We start from the raw sequence: 21,181 nt of genomic DNA on the forward strand, positions 1-21,181 counted from the left end.
GCATCACAGCTTCTCTCTAACCACAGGCACCTCCTCCCACACCAAGAGCAGAGCCACACCCACGGCCTCTCTGTTCTGTGTCCCTGAACATGTTCTTTAACCACAGAACACAGCAGGGGCACCGACAGGACCTTGGAGAGGCCGTTAAAAATAGGTATTTGTGAGCTCGACGCACTTGCCCCCTCCCCAGATCTTCACGTGGTTTGTACATGGGAATGAATTTGTTTTCACTTTGAACCAAACGGACCTGCATTCTCCATCCGAGTCCCTTCAGGGGGGGAGTCCTTTAAGACTGTGTCCACTCCAAGGACAAGGGTTGCCTTGGCAACAGGCTCCTGGGCATTTATCTTCCTTTGTGTGGAGGAAACTCTGTGCCCACAGCCTCTTATACTCCCAGGCGGCTCAGAGCCGCAGGCTGTGGGAGCTCACCTAGGCCCGTGGGAGCTCACCTAGACCAGCGGGAGCTCACCTAGACTGGCGGGAGCTCACCTAGGCCGGCGGGAGCTCACCTAGGCCCGTGGGAGCTCACCTAGGCCCGTGGGAGCTCACCTAGGCCGGCGGGAGCTCACCTAGGCCCGTGGGAGCTCACCTAGGCCCGTGGGAGCTCACCTAGGCCCGTGGGAGCTCACCTAGGCCCGTGGGAGCTCACCTAGGCCCGTGGGAGCTCACCTAGGCCAGTGGGAGCTCACCTAGGCCCGTGGGAGCTCACCTAGGCCCGTGGGAGCTCACCTAGGCCCGTGGGAGCTCACCTAGGCCCGTGGGAGCTCACCTAGGCCGGCAGAAGCTCACCTAGGCCGGCGGGAGCTCACCTAGGCCGGCGGGAGCTCACCTAGGCTGGCGGGAGCTCACCTAGGCTGGCGGGAGCTCACCTAGGCCCGTGGGAGCTCACCTAGGCCGGCAGAAGCTCACCTAGGCCGGCGGGAGCTCACCTAGGCCGGCGGGAGCTCACCTAGGCCGGCGGGAGCTCACCTAGGCCGGCGGGAGCTCACCTAGGCCGGCGGGAGCTCACCTAGGCCGGCGGGAGCTCACCTAGGCCGGCGGGAGCTCACCTAGGCCGGCGGGAGCTCACCTAGGCCGGCGGGAGCTCACCTAGGCCGGCGGGAGCTCACCTAGGCCGGCGGGAGCTCCTGGGAGGTGCAGTCCGATGTGGGAGGAGGACTCAGGAAGAGAAGGTGGAGTTAGCACAAGGTCTTAGAGGATCTGTCCTCAGCCCTGTGCTGTAGGTGAGGAATGAGGCCCCTGCCCGGCTGTGTGGTGCAGTGGATAGAGCGTCAGCCTGCGGACTGAAGGGTCCTGGCTTCGATTCCTGGTGAGGGCACGTGCCCGGGCTGCAGGCTCAGTCCCCTGTGTGGGGTGTGCAGGAGGCAGCCGATCCATGATTCTCATCATTGGTGTTTCTGTCTCTCTCCCTCCCTCTCCCTTCCTCTCTGCGGGGAGGACGGGTGGGAGGGCCCACGCCAGGCAGCAGCAGGTGCGGCGCTGGGACCCAGGCTCCTGACCCCCTCAGGACTGCTGGCACCCCAATCGCCTCTGAAAGGTGCCTCTAAACCCCAGTTCTGGAAACGAGTCCCGTCTGGAATAGGCTCGGTTACCCAGACATAAGAGAAAACTCTGCCGAATCCCTTTCTATGCCACTCCCGCCTGCTCTAGAAAGCCGTTGTGCATACATGATAGGAATTTGTATTTCTTCTAAAAACTATTTTTTATTGATTTCATAGAGGAAGTGAAAGAGATAGAGATAGATAGAGATAGACATCCATGATGAGAGAGAATCATGGATCAGCTGCCTCCTGCACGCCCCCCAGTGGGGATGGAGCCCACAACCTGGGCGTGTGCCCCAACCAGGAATGGAACTGTGACCTCCTGGTTCATAGGTCGACGCTCAACCCCTGAGCCGTGCCGGCCGGGCAGAATTCGCACTTTTTGAGTGCTTGCCGCGAGCGAGGCAAAGCACGTTCCCTGACACCGGCTGGGCGGCCTGCCTGTGAGGCTGTTTTCTGAGCGAGTAAACCGAGGCACAGGGAGGGTGAGGAACCTGCTGGGAGGCACAGAGCCAAGGAGGTGGCCGCGCCCAGGCAGTGCCCCCGCCGAGACCACCCTGCTCACCCCCCGGACAAGCTCCCACACAACCGGCGAAGGCGCGACGGGCTCTGGGAACCGAAAGCACAGGCGCCGGGTGTGGGCTTTGCAGGGATTCTCCTCGTCCTTGGAGGTGAGCTCAGCGAGAGCATGGCCTGGGCAGCAGGAAGTGCGGGCACAGGAGGGAGCAGCAGGGCCCTGGGAGGAGTCTGCTTGGAAAGCTCTCCACCCCCCAGTAGGGAACGGCTGTCCCGAGCCCATGGGGGACACTGAGGTTTGGCAAGTGAAATGCGAGGCTCAGGCTGCGTAGGTCCTGGGAGGCAGGAGAAATTGGATCTGAATCTTGTCTGATGCCCATGAACGCTCAGGCCGGGGGGGGGGGGGGGGGGGGGGGGGAGAGAGAGAGAGAGAGAGAGAGAGAGAGAGAGAGAGAGAGAGAGAACACTCCAGGCTCCCAGGGCTCCTTGCTGCCATCTGACCTCTGTGGGGCTGGGTGGGGCGCACACAGCCCGCAGTGCGCGCGTCCGTCTGTAGGTGGCGCCTGTTAGCGCTGTCGCTGGATGTAACCCCGAAACCCCTTTGGGGAAGGAAGTGCTCGACCTCGGCTTCGGTCCTGGTTGAGGGCCGTTTGGTTTTAGGCCCCGAAGGGGAAACACCTCCGAGGGGAACAACGGACCCTGAGGTCCGGCCGCAGGGAGACCGGTCGCCGGCGTCGCAGCAGGAGAGCCGGCCACAGCCGGAGGCGGGGGTGTTCCTGACTCGCTGACGCTCCCTGTGATCAGACCCACTCCGCGGATTCACGGATTTCTGAGGCCAGAACAGCACAACGGAAAGTCAGACGCCAAGCAAAGGCTGATCGTGGTGACACCCTGCACCACTCGGTGGCGAGAGGGTCTGAGACGCATTCAGGGGCCTGGACTCCCTGCGGGGACTGCCCAGAGGGGAGGACCCCAGGTGCTGGTGCTCCTGACAGAAGCCGTGATAGAGTTTCTGAAAAAGCACTAGACGTGGTTCTAGGGAAAAGCACCCGTGTGTGAAGTCCCTGAGCCTGAGCCTGAGCCCAGACAGCTCCACGGAGCCCGGCCTGGGCCCGCTGCCAGGCAGCATTTACAGCCCCCGGCTGTGATGACCAGTTAGCACTTAAAATCACCCCCAAGGGCCACACCCCGCTCCCCGGCGGCCTGAGGGGAGCAGGGACATAGGAAGGGAAGCCCGCGGTGCCGGCGGGCGGGTGGGTGGGTGGGTGGTGTTCCGGCCACAGATCCCGCCTGGGAGGGAGAGGGCGAGGCAGGGAGAGTTGGGGTCGGAGGAAGAGTGACAGAAAGATCAAAGGGGAGCGGCGGGCCTGCAGGTCAGAGTGGAGGGTTCCCTGGAGAACCCCCTGGTCCCCGTGTGCACCTGCCCCTGGCAGCCCTGCTGTGAGCTCCCACAGCGCAGAGGAGGAGGAGGGGAGAGAGAGTTCTATTTTCCGAGCTAAACTCAACACCGTGCAGTCATGACCCAAAGCAAAGTCCATGCAGAACCCTGCCCCTGCCCTGCCCCGACTCTGCCTCGCCTTCCTCAGGCGCCTGGACCGATCAGTGCCGCCACGCCACCCGCTGCCACGCCGCCGCCGTCCGTCCAGATGCACCCAGGTCCCAGGCCCCTGCCCAGCCCTGGCAGGAGTTCCAGCCGGTCAGATGGCTCCTGCCGGAAAGACGCGCTTACCTTCCCCGAAAACGTCCTCCTCCTCCTCGTCGCCCAGGAACTGCCCCGGGTCCGGAGACTGCATCCTGGAGGGTGGTCGCGCCCAGTGGCAGAGCCGGCAGCGGTGGCAGCTGCAGCCCTGGCGCCCCAGCTGCTGTGCCCTGCGCGGCTTCCTTCCCGTTGCCTAAGCCCCGGGGAGGGCAGCTTCCGCCTCCGAGGGGAGGGGCGGGGGGGGGGGCAGCCTCAGCGTGTGCAGGGCCCCCTGGGAGCCCTCGGGAGCCTGCATCCCAGGCGGGACCTTCCCAGCCCCCGAGAGGCGGGAACTTTCTGGAAGGGGGCTGCCCGGAGCCCGCTCCCTGTCGGAGCCACAGCTTTCACATCGTCCTAGAGAGGAAGGTGGCCGGCACCGCGTGGGGGTCGGGACCCAGTGGGCGGTGATGAGCGAGGGGCTCCCGTGTCCCCTGTCCTGGCGGCAGGGACGGTTTATCTGCCGAAGCCGCCGGCGCCCGGAGGGACCGGCTTCCCCCGCACGAGGCGACTGGGGCCCTTTTCCTGTGCCCACGTCTTTCCAGACTGTGCCACGCTGACACCAGGCTTCGCATGCAGCCAGGCTGTTCCTGGGGCAGGGAGACTGGTGGCCGGCACATACATAACTGGTTTGGGTCAAGCAACGTCCATGCCACAGCCCTGGCCCAGTCTGATGCTGCAGACTCTCCGGCTAAAGGAGACGATGGGACCCAACAGGCCGCTCCCCGCAGAGGAGCCGCCCCGAGTGTGGGGGGGAGCATGGGGGGAGCGTGGGGGGGGGAGCATGGGCAGTGGAACCGCCGTAGCCGACGCCCCAAGTGCCGAGTGCTGGGTGGCTGTTCAAGCCCAAATCTCCGAGGGGTCCTGCAGCTTCATCCGGGGGTTCCCAGGCCCTGTGTGGCGGGGACACCTCTCGGGGGGTCAGGAGCTCGGACAACGCGGATGGAGAGGGGGTGGGAGCTCCGGACCGAGGGGCTCACGTCTGGAGCTTCGTAGTTGCTGCGATGAGTGGGCGTATTTTCATAGACGTCCTTTTAGAGCAGGTTTAGGCTCAGCCGCATGGAGAGATCCCCAGGTGCCGCCTGCCCCGCACAGGGGCCTCCCCACGCCAGCACCCCCGTCGGGGGCACGTGGGCGATCACCGCGGGGCCCCCGGCACGCCTCACCTGGAGCCGTCGCTCAGCGTAGGGTTTGCTCCCGGTGGTGTAGGTTCTGTGGGTTGACAGTCGTGTGATGTCCTGTATCCACCATGATCGCATCAGGCAAAGTAGTTCTGTTGCCCTGAAAGCCGGTGCTCGGCCGTGTGTCTCCCCCAAGCCCTGGCCACCGCCGGCCTCGGCACCGTCTCCCCGCTCCGCCTTTCCCGGGCGCCGTGGAGCTGGAGCCGGTCGGTGCCGCCTGCGGGAGGGCCTCCTGCGCTTGGTAACGGGCGTCTGAGTCTCCTCCGTGTCGTCTCGGCTCCGTCCCTCCTCATGTTCCCTGTCCGGATGGGCACCGTGTATTGACCCATCCGCCCACGGAAGCACATCTGGTGGCTTCCGGCAATTGTGAACGAAGCTGCTGCCAACACCACGTGCCGGCTTCTGTGTGAACCTGAGAGTTCGGGTCCTTCGGGTCAGCACCGCGGAGCACGGTGGCTGGATCGTCGGGCGAGAGTGTGTGGTTTTGTAAGAACCTCGCCCTGTCCTCCAGCGTGGCTGCCCCCACACTGCGTGCGGGTTCCTGCTGCTCCCGTCCTCCCAGCGTGCGGCTGTCGTGTCCTGGGTTTTGGGCGTTCGGAGAGGGGCGTGGTGGCAGCTCCGTGCATCGAGTGCGTTTGAAGAGCCTCTCGGTGCTGAGAGAACCCGGGACCTCTCCCTCCATGAAGGTCAGCGGGGACGCTACCGCAGTCCTTTTTTTAAAATATATATTTATTGATTTCAGAGAGGGAGGGAGAGGGAGGGAGAGAGACATCAATGGTGAGAGAATCATCGATCAGCTGCCTCCTGCAGGCTCCCCACTGGGGATCGAGCCCACAACCCGGGCCTGTGCCCTGACGGGGAATTGAACCCTGACCTCCTGGTTCCGAGGCCACGCTCAGCCACTGAGCCACGCCGGCCGAGCAAACACAGTATTGAAACCTTCTGTGACGGCCGAATTGTTGAACTCCCAGGCCTGTGTGGAAGTCCGAACCCCAGGACCTCGGAACGTGACCTCGTTTGGAAATGCGGCCACTGCTGATGTGACTGGTGGAGATGAGGTCGTCCTTGGGCTGGGGGGGGCAGGGGCAGGAGGCTCCTAACCCAGTGTGACTCGTCCTTAAGCGAAGGGGAGATGTGGATGCAGGGACGAGGCCAGGACAAGATGAAGGCCCACCAAGGACGGCCCGCCACCAGCCGACACGGGGTGAGTCAGGGAACACGCCCCTTTCTCCACCCCAGAAGGAACCAGCCTGGCCCGCCCCGCCGGTGTGGCTCAGGGGTTGAGCATCGACCTAGGAACCAGGAGGTCAGGGTTCGATTCCCAGTCAGGGCACAGGCCCGGGTTGTGGGCTCAATCCCCTGTGGGGCGTGCAGGAGGCAGCCGATCCATGATTCTCTCTCCTCATGGATGTTTCTCTCTCACCCCCTCTCCCTTCTTCTCTGAAGTCCATGAAAATGTACTTAAGATAAATAGATAAGTCAGAAGGAGCCAGGCCTGCGGACACCCTGGCCTCGGCCGCCGGCCTGCAGGCCTGAAGGAACGAATGTCTGTTACTCGCGCCTCCTGGTTTGGGTGCTTTGTTAGGCGATTCTCCAGACGCGGACACAGAAAGTGGTGAAGCCGGTGCCCCGGGGATGACAGCTCACGGTGGCTCACATTTCCTCCTCCCAGCACTTCACAGATGGCAATTTTTTTACAAATATATTTTTATTGGTTTCAGAGAGGAAGGGAGAGGGGAAGAGAGAGAGAAACACCAGTGATGAGAGAGAATCGTGGATCAGTTGCCTCCTGCACGCCCCCACTGGGGATCGAGCCCACAACCCGGGCCTGTGCCCTGACCGGGAATCGCACCCGGGACCCTTCAGTCCACAGGCTGACACTCTATCCACTGAGCCATACCAGCTGGGCGGTAATTTTTTTTTTTTTAATAAACAGCAAACCATGCAGAAACGTTCACCACGAATAAATACGGAGCTGATCGCTGTCACCGAGTCCTCACATCAGGAGGTGACACACTGTTGGTTTTCACTGTTCCACACGACCCAGCCCCTGACGCAGCCGCTTCCATGCCCCCTGTGGCTGAAACAGGAGGCGTCCGTTACTGCTTCTCAGAAGGAAAAGAACGTGAAATAACTGGGGGTAAGAAAGGTCCAGCGCAGAAAGGAGAACCCAGTGGGAGAGAGGAATTGAAACCATGAGGAGTGGTTGGAATCAAGAAAGAAACAGAAGGCCCAAAACACCCCTCGCAGAACCAGAAATAATCTCATCTTCGGGTAACTCTGCCGGTGAAATACGCAAACGCCGCGACCCAGCTGCGGGGCCTGCGGGTCAGAATGTTTAATGGTGGCCCATCTCCACGTCGCAGAGAGGGGGTGCCACCTTGTGGGACAGCCCTCGTGCCCCCCGCCCCGGTTTAGGGGTCCCTCTTGGCTGTGGGAGCCACGCTCAGGGTCGCTTATGGCAGGTGCTGGGAGGCCTGCAGGACAGAATAGTCTCTTCTTTAAAAAAAAAACATTGTTTTTAATTGATTTCAGAGAGGAAGGGAGAGGGAGAGAGCGATAGAAACATCAGTGAGGAGAGAGAATCATTGACCGGCTGCCTCCTGCACGCCCCACACGGGGGATCGAGCCCGCAACCCGGGCCTGTGCCCTGACCGGGACTCGAACCCTGACCTCCTGGTTCACAGGTCGACGCTCAACCGCTGAGCCCCGCCGGCCAGGCATGGTGACTTCATTGGCATAAGAGGGACTGGTTCCGAGATTTGACAGAAGGAAGTTTACGTCCTGGCTTTTCGACTTCCCAGCTCTTGGACTGAAGTTTTTGAATCCGACTCAGAACCCGTGAAATGGAATCCTCACCGGGCGTCCCGCCCTCTGACCTCTCTGCTGCCGAATAAATTCCATCTTCACATTCGGGCGCCATGGACACAGCTTTACGCGCATCCCTTCATGCTGGGTCACTGAGGTAAGACGGGGGAATTGGAAGCACAGATACAGTCACGCTTCTGCATTCATGCCTTTGTATTTAGTTATGCAAGTGCCTTTGCCCATGATCTTTGTTTTTATGGCCTCACGTTACTGCCCAGGGCCCTCTCATTGCACCTGAAGGTCTCCCTGCGGCCCATTTCCAATGTCTGATGAGGCCCGTCTGCACGGTGTTTCTCCTCTGACATTCCTGCCCAGCGGCCCATTTCCAATGTCTGTCCCCCATCGTGTGGGCCGAGCTGCAGGGGGGTCAGGACACCGAGGGTCTGTGTTGAGGGCCAGGCCCCCTCCCCTCCCCTCGCCCTCCTCCTCCTCCCGCCCGTTTGTCTCTGAGTTCCCTCCGGCCCAGGGGCCCTGACAGCAACCTGTGGGTTCCCGTCGCTGCACACGCCCGCCAGCCCCGCCCGCTCACCTCTTCAAAACAAGCCCTTCTCTTCCTAGAGCTATATTGGGCGCGACAACAGGCTAAGGCCGCCCATCCTCTCTGAGACCACAGGCTCATAAACAAGGGCGTGGGCCCCGGGGGGGGGGGGGGGGGGGGGAGAAGCGAGAAGGAGAAGGCACGGGGCCTCAGGTGGGAGGTGAGCCGAGAGGAGCGGCCCTGCCAACACCGGACCAAACCCTGAACCTGAGCCTCACAAAACTACCCCGAGGTCGAAGGGTCTAAAGGTTGTTTCTAGCAGGTGTGGTTCAGTGGATAGAGCATCAGCCTGGGGACCGAAGGGTCCCGGGTTCGATTCCGATCAGGACACATGCCAGGGTTGTGGGCTCCATCCCCAGTGTGGGGCGTGCAGGAGGCAGCTGATCCATGATTCTCTCTCATCACTGATGTGTCTCTCTCTCCCTCTCCCTTCCTCTTTGAAATCAATAAAAAAAATACATTTTTTAAAAATATAAAAATATTTTTATTGATTTCAGAGAGGAAGGGAGAGGGAGAGATAAGAACATCAATGATGAGAAGATCATTGAGGGGCTGCCTCCTGCATGCCCCCCACTGGGAATCGAGCCCACAACCCAGGCCTGTGCCCTGATCTGAATCGAACCTGGGACCCTTCAGTCCATAGGCCTACGCTCTATCTACTGAGCCAAGTCGGCTAGGGCAAAAAACATATTTTTAAAAAATGTCCACTTCCCTCCATCTAATCCGTGGGTTTCCACCTTCCAATGCGATGGACACCCGTGGGGTGACGGGCAGGGCCTCCCTATCCCCAGGATGAGAAGCTGGGCAGCCAGAGGCCAGGAGGCGGGACTGCTGGGCTGGGGAAGGGGTGGCGGTGGAGGAATGTTAGGATGATGGGTGAATTCCGTTCTGAGGAAATTTCACCCAGTGTTTCAACCAAGGATGAAGGGGAGGCATTGGGTGTGGCGTGAGGGAGGGGTGAGGGAGTGGGGGAGGGGCAGGCCTACTCCCTCCCTAGCCCAGATGTGACCTCAGGCGAGACCTGCAGTGGCACCCAGCTGCCTGCCCCCCCTCCCCTCCCGCTGGGGTGCGGGTGTTCTCTGGGCAATGGTACAGGTGCCCTGGGCCATGGTTTGGGGCGGGTGCTGTGCGGGGCGCCCAGTGGAGTTTCGTTAACCTGGTGCTTTGGAGTGAGAGCTTCATGCAAAGCAGTGGGTGGCCAGGGAGACAGACACGACCTGACGGTCATCGTTCTGTCCCGGTGCTGCGTGGACCAGCGCAGCCTGCACGGGGAGGCCTGTCCCTAAAGCAAGGTCCCTCCCCCTCTCCCCTCCCCCACCCCTCCCCCCTCCCCCCTCCCCCCTCCCCAGCAGTCTGCCCTGCTCTCAGGAGAGCTTGGGCCCCAGGTTAGCTCTGCACAGCCCTGGGATCCCCTGGTCTCCTGGTGAGGCTGATGTGGATGCCAATAAGCCACGTTCCTCCTGGGACGGGGAGGCGTGCGTGTCGCTCCTGAGTCGTGTGAGGGAAGAAGGGGGTTCGGTGTGACGTCCCGCTGTATTGAAGGGGACGGGCGGGCGAGGCGGGCGGGCTGACTTCGCAGACCTTTTCTTTCCCGTGCTGCCTCCACGGTCTCCCAGAGCACAGCCCAGGCGTCGGACCTGAGGCTGCGGGCTCTGCGTAAAGCTGACCGGTTTTAGCTCTGAGCTGTGGCCCAGTCCTTGAGCATCCACCTAGGAACCAGGTCAGGGTGGATTCCCGGTCAGGGCACAGGCCCGGGTTGCGGGCTTGACCCCCAGTGTGGGGCGTTCTCATCATTGATGTTTCTCTCTCTTTCTCTCTCCCTTCCTCTCTGAAATCAATGAAAATATTTTTTAAAAAACCCACAACAAACAAACAAACAAAAACACATTGATTTTAGACTCACAGATCCCAGGGCAGCGGGAGGAACGGCCTTGCAGCCCGACGGGACCAGCGGCCCCCAGACCTTCGCTGAATGGATGAGGGGCGACTCCCAGCTTTTCTGGGGCGAGTCCCCTGGGTGCTGGGACGTCAGAAGGTGCCCACCCACGCGGAGCCCTGAGGGCGGGCGCGAGCTCTGCTCCACCTGAGCTTCATCCGCCGCCCCTCGCGGAAGAGCCGCCCGCCCTCACCGGCGGCCGATTCGGTTTCTAGGTTTGGAAGGACCGCGTTGCCCTCCAAGCACCGCAGACCCCGGCCCGGGGAGCGAGGCGCACACGACGTTGCTCAGGGGAACGCTCAGCCCGCCCAGGCCTGTGGCCCTGAGCCGGTGTCTGTCCTTGTTGTTGTGAATCCTCACCCGAGGGTGTCTCTCCACTGATGTTGAGGGAGTGGGAGGGAGAGGGGGAGACAGAGAGAAACATCCATGTGAGAGAAACACGGTAATTGATTGCTTCCTGCACGTGCCCTGACCACGGCCCCGGCTGGGGAGAAGCCTGCAACCGAAGTACGTGCCCTTGACCAGAATCGAACCCGGGACCCTGTGGTCTGCAGGCCGATGCCCTATCCACTGGGCCACACCGGCCAGGGCCAGCAGGGGTCTTTCCATGATGGATCGCCAACGACCGGAGCAGAAGTCACCCAGCTCCTTTGACGCGGAGGAGGCCTCTGGGAAAGGAGCCCCCGGGAAGCTGGGCAGGAAGGACCACACGGTGCCGTGCGGCGTGATGCTGCTCTCCGCCGGCTGCCGGCTGCCGCCCCGCCCCTGGCTGCCGCTCCTGGCTCCGCCTCTCGTTCATGCACTAAAGTGAAAACCGTGTAAAGACGCTGAATAGAGACGAGAAACGCGGGGATAGGGACATGTCATGGCGGGAACATTAGGAAAGTTGGGTTAAAAGGAACGTTCAGATCTTGCTTCTTGCATTTACGGGAGGAGATCTGTACTGTCCCTACGCCACAGGCTGCCCGGCCTCAGTGTCACGTCTAGTTCCCTTTTCTTGCTCCTGGCCGGGATAAGGTGGCGCTGGGAACGGAACTTGTGGTGGAGATAACTCCCCGCAGCGGCCCGCCCTCACCTTCCGCTGGGTCCAGAGATAACTCTGGTGAATGGTGAGCCCGCGGCATTGCCACACCCCTGCCTCCCGCGCGGCATTGCCACACCCCTGCCTCCCGCGGAATGAACGGATGCGAAGCCACGCCGCTTTTGAAATGCGATGAAGCAACAGAGGATGCAGAAATAGGATGACCACACGTTCTGTACTCGGTTGTACTGTTTTGCACAACATGTGAGAACACAACATGAGAAACCTACAGAAGGAGGGAACAAGTGAGGTGGTTGGCTGGGCAGGTGGCGAGGTGAAGGGCAGAGTAGTCAATGCTCCACCACCTGCCAGCCTGTCCGCACGGCTGTTATTTCTGTCTTCAACCCTCTGTCACTCTCCCCTCTTCTATTCTTCTTTCCATCCATCATACATGCATGCATGCATCCATCCATCCATCCCATTGATCCATCCATCATCCATCCATCCATCCCATTGAGCCATCCATCCATCCATCCATCCATCCATCCCATTGACCCATCCATCATCCATCCATCCATCCATCCCATTGATCCATCCATCATCCATCCATCCATCCATCCCATTGATCCATCCATCCATCCATCCATCCATCCCATTGATCCATCCATCCATCCATCCATCCATCCCATTGACCCATCCATCCATCCATCCATCCATCCTATTGTTCCATCCATCCATCCCACTGATCCATCCATCCATCCCATTGATCCATCCATCCATCCATCCATCCCATTGACCCATCCATCCATCCATCCATCCATCCATCCCATTGATCCATCCATCCATCCATCCATCCATCCCATTGACCCATCCATCCATCCTTCCATCCATCCCATTGACCCATCCATCCATCCTATTGTTCCATCCATCCATCCCACTGATCCATCCATCCATCCCATTGATCCATCCGTCCATCCATCCATCCCATTGACCCATCCATCCATCCATCCATCCATCCATCCATCCCATTGATCCATCCATCCATCCATCCATCCCATTGACCCATCCATCCATCCTTCCATCCATCCCATTGACCCATCCATCCATCCTATTGTTCCATCCATCCATCCCACTGATCCATCCATCCATCCCATTGATCCATCCATCATCCATCCATCCATCGCATTGACCCATCCATCCATCCTATTGCTCCATCCATCCATCCCACTGATCCATCCATCCCACTGATCCATCCATCCATCCCATTGATCCATCCATCCATCCATCCATCCATCCCTCCCATTGACCCATCCATCCATCCACCCATCCATTCCCCATACATCCACCCTTCCTTCCTTCCATCCATCCATCCATCCATCCACCCACCCAGCCAGCATTTATTGTGCACCCTGTCATGCAAGCAGCTGGGAATACACACCGTCAGTCGAATGCTCCGTACTCCCAAGCATTGCTGAGCCCAGAGCCTCTGAGAAGCTGCAGATAGTCCAATAGACACGGGATTTATTTAGAGTGACTCATCAGCTGCCAGATTCCGAAATGCGTAGAGGAAGTGGAGCACGTCCTCGTTTATCCTGAGGAGCCACAGGCGCTGAGCCATGGAAGCGGGCATCCTTCCCCAGACCTTACCCTCCCACGTGTCACCACGAGCGGGCACGAGCAGGACACCTGGGCGTCTTCAACGTGCCCGACAACATAACGTTCTGCAGAGATACGCATTTTTATTTATTTCATTTAAAAATACATTTTTATTGATTTCAGAGAGGAAGGGAGAGGTAGAGACATCAGTGCTGAGAAAGAACCATGGGTCGGCTGCTTCCTGCACGCCCCCTACTGGGGGTCGAGCCCCCCACCTGAGCCTGTGCCCTGACTGGGAATGGAACCCTGACCTCCTGGTTCACAGGCCGACCCCCACCCACTGAGCCACCCAGGCCCGGCACAGGTGCGCGTTTGTGTGTGTGCAGGTAGGACAGAGCTGAGTGCTCCTCTGAGGTGCGCACAGGGCCAAGCTGTGGCTTTTCTTTCGTTTCCTGCTGTTGGACTGCGGTGCCTCTGTGGGTTGTGAATTAGGGAAGCAGGCGGCCCTCACACCTGTAGGGTGAAGGGTGAAAGAGGGTGGTGGGCACAGAACGCTCCAGAACTCTCCGCCTGTCGGTGCCCACGGGCAGCACCGGTGGGCACGGGCGGGCTGCGGGCAGGGTGTCACGGAGCCAGGGCGGCTCCACGCTCGGGCTCCTGGGTCTGTTCCCCGGCCAGGTCCCTGTCCCCACACGGCAGAGGCGCCCCTGGCGCTGGAGCTGGGCTGGGGGGGGGCGGCCGGTGTGGGGGGGGCGGCTGTAGGTGGGAGCAGAGAGGCAGCCTGAGCTGCTGGGAGCCGGTCTCCGGCCCTGAGTGAGCGCATTCACTCGCTCTCTTCCCGGGGGACCCTCTCCCCACCTCGGTCTGAGACGCAGGCGCAGGGCGGGTCTGGAATGCTCGGGATTCCTCTCCCTGGGCCTGCGCTCTGCTCGCCACAGGGGACAAAGGGCGCAGCGTTCGCTGAGAACCGCAGGCTACAAAGAACTTGATCCCTGGAGAGGCTTTCCGGCTGCGTTCTGTGCCCGGGCTCCCAGCTGCCTCCCCGACAAGTATTTCCCGGGTCCCTCCCCGCGGGCCCCTGGGCTCCCCAGTGAAGAGGCAGCAGCGCACTGGCCGCCTCGGCTCAGGGCCCTCCGGTCCGTCGGCTCAGGGCCCTCCGGTCCGTCGGCTCAGGGCCCTCCCGGTCCGTCGGCTCAGGGCCCTCCCGGTCCGTCGGCTCAGGGCCCTCCCGGTCCGTCGGCTCAGTGGCCTCCCGGTCCGTCGGCTCAGGGCCCTCCCGGTCCGTCGGCTCAGTGGCCTCCCGGTCCGGTCCGTCGGCTCAGGGGCCTCCCAGTCCGGTCCGTCGGCTCAGTGGCCCTCCCGGTCCGTCGGCTCAGGGGCCCTCCCGGTCCGTCGGCTCAGTGGCCTCCCGGTCCGGTCCGTCGGCTCAGGGGCCTCCCAGTCCGGTCCGTCGGCTCAGGGGCCCTCCCGGTCCGTCGGCTCAGTGGCCTCCCGGTCCGTTGGCTCAGGGGGCCCTCCCGGCCCGTCGGCTCAGTGGCCTCCCGGTTCGTAGGCTCAGTGGCCTCCCGGTCCGTCGGCTCAGGGCCCTCCCAGTCCGGTCCGTCGGCTCAGGGGCCCTCCCGGTCCGTCGGCTCAGTGGCCCTCCCGGTCCGTCGGCTCAGGGGCCCTCCCGGTCCGTCGGCTCAGTGGCCTCCCGGTCCGGTCCGTCGGCTCAGGGGCCCTCCCGGTCCGTCGGCTCAGGGGCCCTCCCGGTCCGTCGGCTCAGTGGCCTCCCGGTCCGGTCCGTCGGCTCAGGGGCCTCCCAGTCCGGTCCGTCGGCTCAGTGGCCCTCCCGGTCCGTCGGCTCAGGGGCCCTCCCGGTCCGTCGGCTCAGGGGCCCTCCCGGTCCGTCGGCTCAGTGGCCTCCCGGTCCGGTCCGTCGGCTCAGGGGCCTCCCAGTCCGGTCCGTCGGCTCAGGGGCCCTCCCGGTCCGGTCCGTGGGCTCAGGGGCCTCCCCGTTCGTAGCCGGGGCTCAGCCACGGAGCACGCTGGCGCCTCATCCCTCAGCCCGAGGTCAGGGAGCGAGGCGGGGCCGCGTCCTGGTGTCGCTGAAGCAGAGTTGGGTGGAACTGGCTCTGGACGGCCCTGGGCCTCGGCCGTCGGGGTGTGATGGGAAGTGGCCCGAAGCCACAGTATTTGCCTGGGTGTCGCCCTCTCCGAGGTTAACGTGTCGGCAATTTCCAGCTCCTGACATCTTTCTTTCATAACGGAGGGCGGACACGTTCGCAGTGAACGTGTGTGTGACTCAGTGTAGGAAAGGCAAACCAGCGTCGCCCCTACGTGGCCCGTGCCCCAGGGCGGTGGGCGGTGGGCCGTGGGCCGTGGCCGGCGGTGCTCAGGGGCCAGGCCGCGCCGGGTGCCCGGGGGCGCGGCCCAGCAGCTCACCGTCCATGTGCCCGGCGCCCGTGTGGACAGGGCGGCGCGGGAACGGCCCGGTCCCCTCCTGCCGCTCAGGTTGCCTGGTTCCTGTGGCCCAGGGAGACTCACTCCCCAGGTGAGCGTGCCGCCTGCTCAGGCCACGGAGTATGCATTTTGCCAAAAAACAAACAAATAAAAGAACATTTTCCTTTTTTTTTGTTAATCCTCACCCGAGGATATTTTTCCATTGCTTTTTAGGGAGAGGGGAAAGGGAGAGAAAAACAGGGAAACCTGGATGTGAGAGCGACACATCGATTGGTTGCCTCCGACCAGGCTCTGGGCGGGGAGGACGAGGTAGGTGTCCTTGGCCGGAATTGAACCTGGTCCGCAGGCCGAGCTCTACCCACTGAGCCACACCAGCCAGGGCAGGAAGATCACGCCTTAGTGTCTCCATTTCTTAGACAGTAAAGAAGCTCATTGGGTCCCAGGGACTTGCTTACGTTGGGGGGGGGGGAGGGGACGCCCCAAGAATCCGAGTCGTTGGCTGATATCATGGTTTTTTACATGAAAATGGATGCTCTGTGTCAGTTTGTCAGACGGTCATATAAGGACCTAGTACATGGTAAATATCTTCACCCCAAACGAGTTAAAATGCTGTATTTTTGAAAATGGCTGATTACTCACAATGTTCTAGTCCAGGGGCCCTCAAACTTTTTAAACAGGGGGCCAGCTCACTGTCCCTCAGACTGTTGGAGGGCCGGACTGTAGTTTAAAAAAGAACTAGTCGGCTGCTAAGCAACAGGCAGCGGCGGCAAAAACACCGGCGGGCCGGATAAATGTTTTCGGAGGCGCATGTGGCCCGCGGGCCGCAGTTTGAGGACCCCTGTTCTGGTCCGTAAGACGTGAGTAATGTTATAATGATTCCCGTCTTATGCAGAGCGCAGACTGACGGTTGCCAGAAGGGGCGGGGGTGGGTTTGGGGGGTTGGGCGAAAAGGTGAAGGGATTAAGAAGTACCAATTGGACCCAGACAGTGTGGCCCAGTGGTTTGAGCATCGACCTATGAACCGGGAGGTCACGGTTTCATCCCCGGTCAGGGCACAGGCCCTGTTTGTGGGCGCGATCCCCAGTAGGAGAGCGTGAAGGAGGCAGCCGATCCATGATTCTCTCTCATCACTGATGTTTCTGTCTCTCTCGCCCTCCCTCTTCTCTGAAATCAGTAAACATATTTAAAAATTAATAAAGCTTCAGTTATTGTTAGGATTTATATAAACGAATCCATGACTTAGCAGATAAAATCAGCTTTGTAGAAATAGAGGGAAGAGGGCTTGGCAGCTGCCCCTTCACCCGGTGCCCGGTATCCTGTGCGTGGAGAATGTTCTAGAATCTAGACTATAACAGGCTTCCTGGGAAGTCTCAAATCAGAGGTCACGGATGGGGAGGCTCCTGGACCCAAGGAAAGGGCTCACATCACCGGGGGTTAAATCGCCGGAGACACAGAGACGCCAAGGGACCTGGATGGTCCCGCCCGGTGCTGGCAGCTGGGTGCCCGGGGCGGAGGGACCACACGATGCGCAGCTTGGGGTGTGCAGTTCATGAAACAGAGACCGACACCAACCCGTCCACAGGCTGCCTGGCCTGGCCCCGGTGCACACGCCCCGTCACTTGGGGGCCAGTGTCCTCATGGTCAGAGCGTCAGCCTTGGGACAGAGGGTCCTGCCCCCATCGGTGACACCGATTCATCTGATGAGCCCACCACGGAGCTTCCGCCGTCCACAAGGGCCTCAGCCAAGCCCGGTCCAGCTCAGCGTGTCCCTGGGCCAGATGACAAATCGATGATTACACCCAACTCCCTGCTCACCCAGGGGGTGTCCCTGGGTGCCTGCCTGCGTAGGGCTTCATTGACTCACGTAATTTTTTTGTTGTTAATATATTTTTATCGATTTCAGAGAGGAAGGGAGAAGGAGAGAGAGAAACATCCATGATGAGAGAGAATCACTGATCGGCTGCCTCCTGCACGCCCCACACTGGGGGTCGAGCCCGCAACCTGGGCCTGTGCCCTGACCAGGAATGGAACCGTGACCTCCTGGTTCATAGGTCGACGCTCAGCCACTGAGCCACGCCGGCCGGGCTGATATTTCTTTGAGGAACAAACTGCGTTTGTCTGTTGACCTTAAAGTGTCGTCTCCCTTTCAAACCTCTCCCGCTGTCTGGCCCCCTCTGCCAGCCAGTGAGCCACGGTCACAGTTCATGACAAGGTGTCCTGGACCCCTGTCCTCCCAGGGCCCGGGAGTCCCCAGCGTGGAGGCAGCCGCCCAGCGGCCCTGAAAGGTTCTGACAGCACCTACACGAGTGCCGGTTCCGGTTCCGAGAGTTCTCCCGCAGGAGGGGCGGCGTTTGGAGCCTGGAGTCTGGTGGAGCTGCGGAAGGAGCCCAGCTGTCCAGGAGCTGGCTGAGCAAGAGGGGCCTCACCCTCCCCTCGGGCTGCTTTGGGGAAAGCAAACACATCGTCCCTGGCTTCAGCCGCAGGGGCTGCGGGAGGTCCGGGCTGGAAGCCGCGAGGGGCTGGGTGGTCCCGGGACAGAGGCTGGGGGCCCGGCTCCAGGTCCTGAGGGGCCTTGCTCAGCAGGGGGCAGGGGGCTCCGTGCTGAGAGCTTGGGCAGTCATTGGCCTCCCATCACCCAGGTTCCCCCTCGGCGTTGGCGTGGAGACAAGGACTTTTTTAATGTGCCCCATCGTCCCCACCCCGCCCCACCCCGCCCCGTGGGTGTGGGGGTGTAGACGCTCCACTTCCTGGCCAGGGCCACCCAGGACTCCAGACCACCCCGGAGCACACGGTCCCAGGGGGGAGAGGAGAGAGGACGGGCTCTCCTGGCTCCGCCCTCCGTGCGGGGAGCTGTGCAGGCCCCTCCCTGGAGGCTGCTCCGCGGGTCCCTGGAGCCTCCCTTTCTTCTCCCCTTGGTTCTGAGAGGCGAGACCTGCACACGCGCTCGCACAGGCGAGGTGCCCGCCAGCATAACGGACGTAGCACCCACCTACCGAGAGCCGTCACCGCGCTCAGACCGCTTTTCTCTTAAAAAAAAAAAAAAAAATCAGCCCGGCCGGTGGGCTCAGGGGCTGAGCATCGACCTGAACCAGGAGGTCAGGGTTCGATTCCCGGTCAGGGCACAGGCCCAGGTTGCGGGCTCCATCCCCAGTGTGGGGCACGCAGGAGGCAGCCGGTCCATGATGCTCTCATCACTGATGTCTCCCTCCCTCTCCCTGCCTCTGACATCAATAGGAATATATTTTAAAGAATAGTAGCTGCACGCTGCAGCCTGGCACACCCTCCTATGCACCGGCTCCCTGTGGTCCTAGGGACAAGGGAGGGCAGGGCCCAGCCGGGGTGTGGAGGGGCCTCTGGGATCAGGCCCCGGGCTTGGGGGTTGTCCCCCCGCTTTGCGCCCACCCCTGAATGTGACAGCCGCCGCAGGAACCGAACTCAGGCCTGATCTTCTGAAACGCAGGGGGAGCTGAGTCACAGAAGTCAGCAAACGCTTGGTTCCTGTCAAGGACTTTCTCTGCGTTGATCCTGGGCCCCCGCTCGTGAGGGACGCGTGGCTGCCCCCCAAGGACTGGAATGACCGATGGGACAGGGACGACCTCATCAGGGCATCCGACCTGCCGGGTCGTGTGGCCCCTGCCAAGCCCCAGCCTGTCCCTCCTCCAAACGCCCTCGCCGACCTCCTGAGCCTTCTGGTGGCCCCGCCCACGAGGGGAAACTGACGGATCCTGACAAGCAGCTCAGCACCAGCACTTTGGTGCCAAGTGCTGCTGGGTCGCCATGGCAACAGACACACCGTGTACACAGCTTCTGCAAGGAGCTGGAGATCCCGAAACCTTCCCCTGGGGTGGGGGCTCAGAGGGGCTCCAGCGACGTCCTGGCTGGATTGGGTGGGCAATCCAGGGGGTGCCCCTCCCTGCACCCGCAAACTTCCGGGCGACCCCGCCGGTCCCTTTCACCCAGGTCTCGTTTCTTTCCCACCCGCGGACGGACGGATGCCAGACCCTGACCAGTGATGGGAGGAGGTGCCTCTCTGGCTGACTTCTCCCGGGAAATGCATTTCGCCAGTTTTCCACGGATGTGGCGGTGCCGGGGGGGGAGGGCAGGGGGCGGGGCCGTTCCCACCCCGGGCGGGGGGAGGGGGGGGGAAGCCGCCGGCGGAGGGAGCTGCTTCCTGGTTTGAAATGGAAACGCATTTCCACGAAGAAACGCTGCTAGCTCTTCCCTGCGGTCTTCCCGAGGCCAGGCCTGGGCCGCACGTGGGCAGAGTGACGTCCACCCCGATGGGGACCATTCCCGCGGGCGGGCGGGTGGGCGATGGCGCGGCGCCCGGCAGGTGCCCCTCCCGCCCTCGGTCCCTGCGGGTCCCCTTCGGGGCAGGCGCCTTTACAGCGAGCGCCCACAGCGAGACCGAATGGCCGCGAGCCTCGCAGAGGGAGCGGAGGGAGGAGGAGAGGGTGCCGCGAGGGCAGAGCGCCCGGCTGGGGCACGGGCTCCCCGGGGGCGGTGGGGCGGCCGCGCAGCCACGGGCGCTCCGGGTCGAGGACGGTCCTGTGGAAGCGCCGCCCAGCGGCCGCTGTTGGCGGACAGTGAGGGGCCGCGGCTTCCGCTGTGCTGCTCGCGGTGGAAGCCGTGGACCGCTCCGTCGGGGTTAGAAACGCCGCGAGGTGCTGCCACCTGCTGGCCACGACCCCAAGTGCTGAGCATGTCAAACGCTGCGACCCTGACTCCGAGAGGCCTCCTGGTTGAGGCTTCGCATTGACGTAGCGATCGGACGCCCGGCCGCGTGGCTCGGACCCTGAGCATCACAGCCTGTGAACCGGGAGGTCAGGGTTCGATTCCCGGTCCAGGGCACATGCCCGCGTTGTGGGCGTGAGGGAGGCAGCCGGTCCATGATTCTCTCTCATCACTGATGCTCCTCTCCCTCCCTCCCTTCCTCTCTGAAGTCAGTAAATATATATATATGTGTATGTTTTTAAAGCAGCAAAGGGATATGAGTTCCCAGGAAATCAGAAGCTTAGCGCTCCACGGAAGCCAACTCCGTGATGTCCAGGATAATCCGCCACCAGAAAAGAGAGTGTGTGATAGTCGCTGGGTAACGTTGGATTTCCGTTATGTAATAAGTAAGGATTTATTTTTTCTGTTATTATTTCTTCTTTTTTTAAAGAGAAAAGCAGGGGTTCTTCTACCTGGAACTCCCTCCGCCAGTTGTTCGACTGCGTCGCACCTCCCAGCGTCTCCGCGACAGACACTGCTGCTTGCGGGAATCCATCCTGTGGAGGCCCCCATGCGGGGCTGGGCTGGCGGCCCCCTCGGCTGTTGCCTGACCTGTTCCTTGTCTTTCCCAGCAACTGGCCGTGAGCCTGGAGGAGGTCTCGTGGGGTCCGGGCCAGTTTTCCTGGTCGGACGGCGCTCGCGGGGCCGCTGTCCGCTTCCTGGTCACCAGGTCGCGAGGCTGGGCGGCCGGGTGTCCCGTGGGAGCAGGTGACGACCACGGCGGGCTCAGGGGTGTCAGCTGCACCTCGGTAGCTCCTCCCTGAGAGCTTGCACGTCCACTGCCGGTCACCGTCTTTACTCGCTGTTTCATGAGGACGGCGCGATGGAGATTGTATACCTTCTGTAAATTCCGGCTACATTTTAAAAAAGGTTTTTTCTTGATTTTTAGAGAGAGAGGAAGTGGGGGGGGGGAGAGAAACATCAATGATAAGAGAGAATCATGAATCGGCTGCCTCCTGCACGCCCCACACTGGGGATGGAGCCCGCAACCGGGGCCTGTGCCCTGACCGGGAATCGAACCTGCAACCTTTCCG

The 21,181-nt window shown here is 61.7% G+C and overlaps 1 protein-coding gene across 4 annotated transcripts in view; it reads right to left on the bottom strand.

Annotated features, from left to right (window-relative positions):
* RIPOR2 (RHO family interacting cell polarization regulator 2) overlaps window positions 1–21,181 on the bottom strand; it is a 77,706-nt gene that overhangs the window by 51,067 nt on the left and 5,458 nt on the right. The window contains exon 1 of one of the 4 annotated variants that reach the window (XM_036343037.1): window positions 3,787–3,936. The exons of the other annotated variants lie outside the window; for them this stretch is intronic. Within the exon in view, the coding sequence (XP_036198930.1) occupies window positions 3,787–3,850 (64 nt within the window). The 5' untranslated portion in view covers window positions 3,851–3,936. Of the gene's footprint in view, window positions 1–3,786; window positions 3,937–21,181 lie in introns of those variants that run through there. 4 annotated transcript variants of the gene reach the window in all.

The sequence above is a fragment of the Myotis myotis genome, unplaced genomic scaffold (genome assembly GCF_014108235.1).
Source record: "Myotis myotis isolate mMyoMyo1 unplaced genomic scaffold, mMyoMyo1.p scaffold_m19_p_18, whole genome shotgun sequence".
Classification (NCBI taxonomy): Eukaryota; Metazoa; Chordata; class Mammalia; order Chiroptera; family Vespertilionidae; genus Myotis; species Myotis myotis.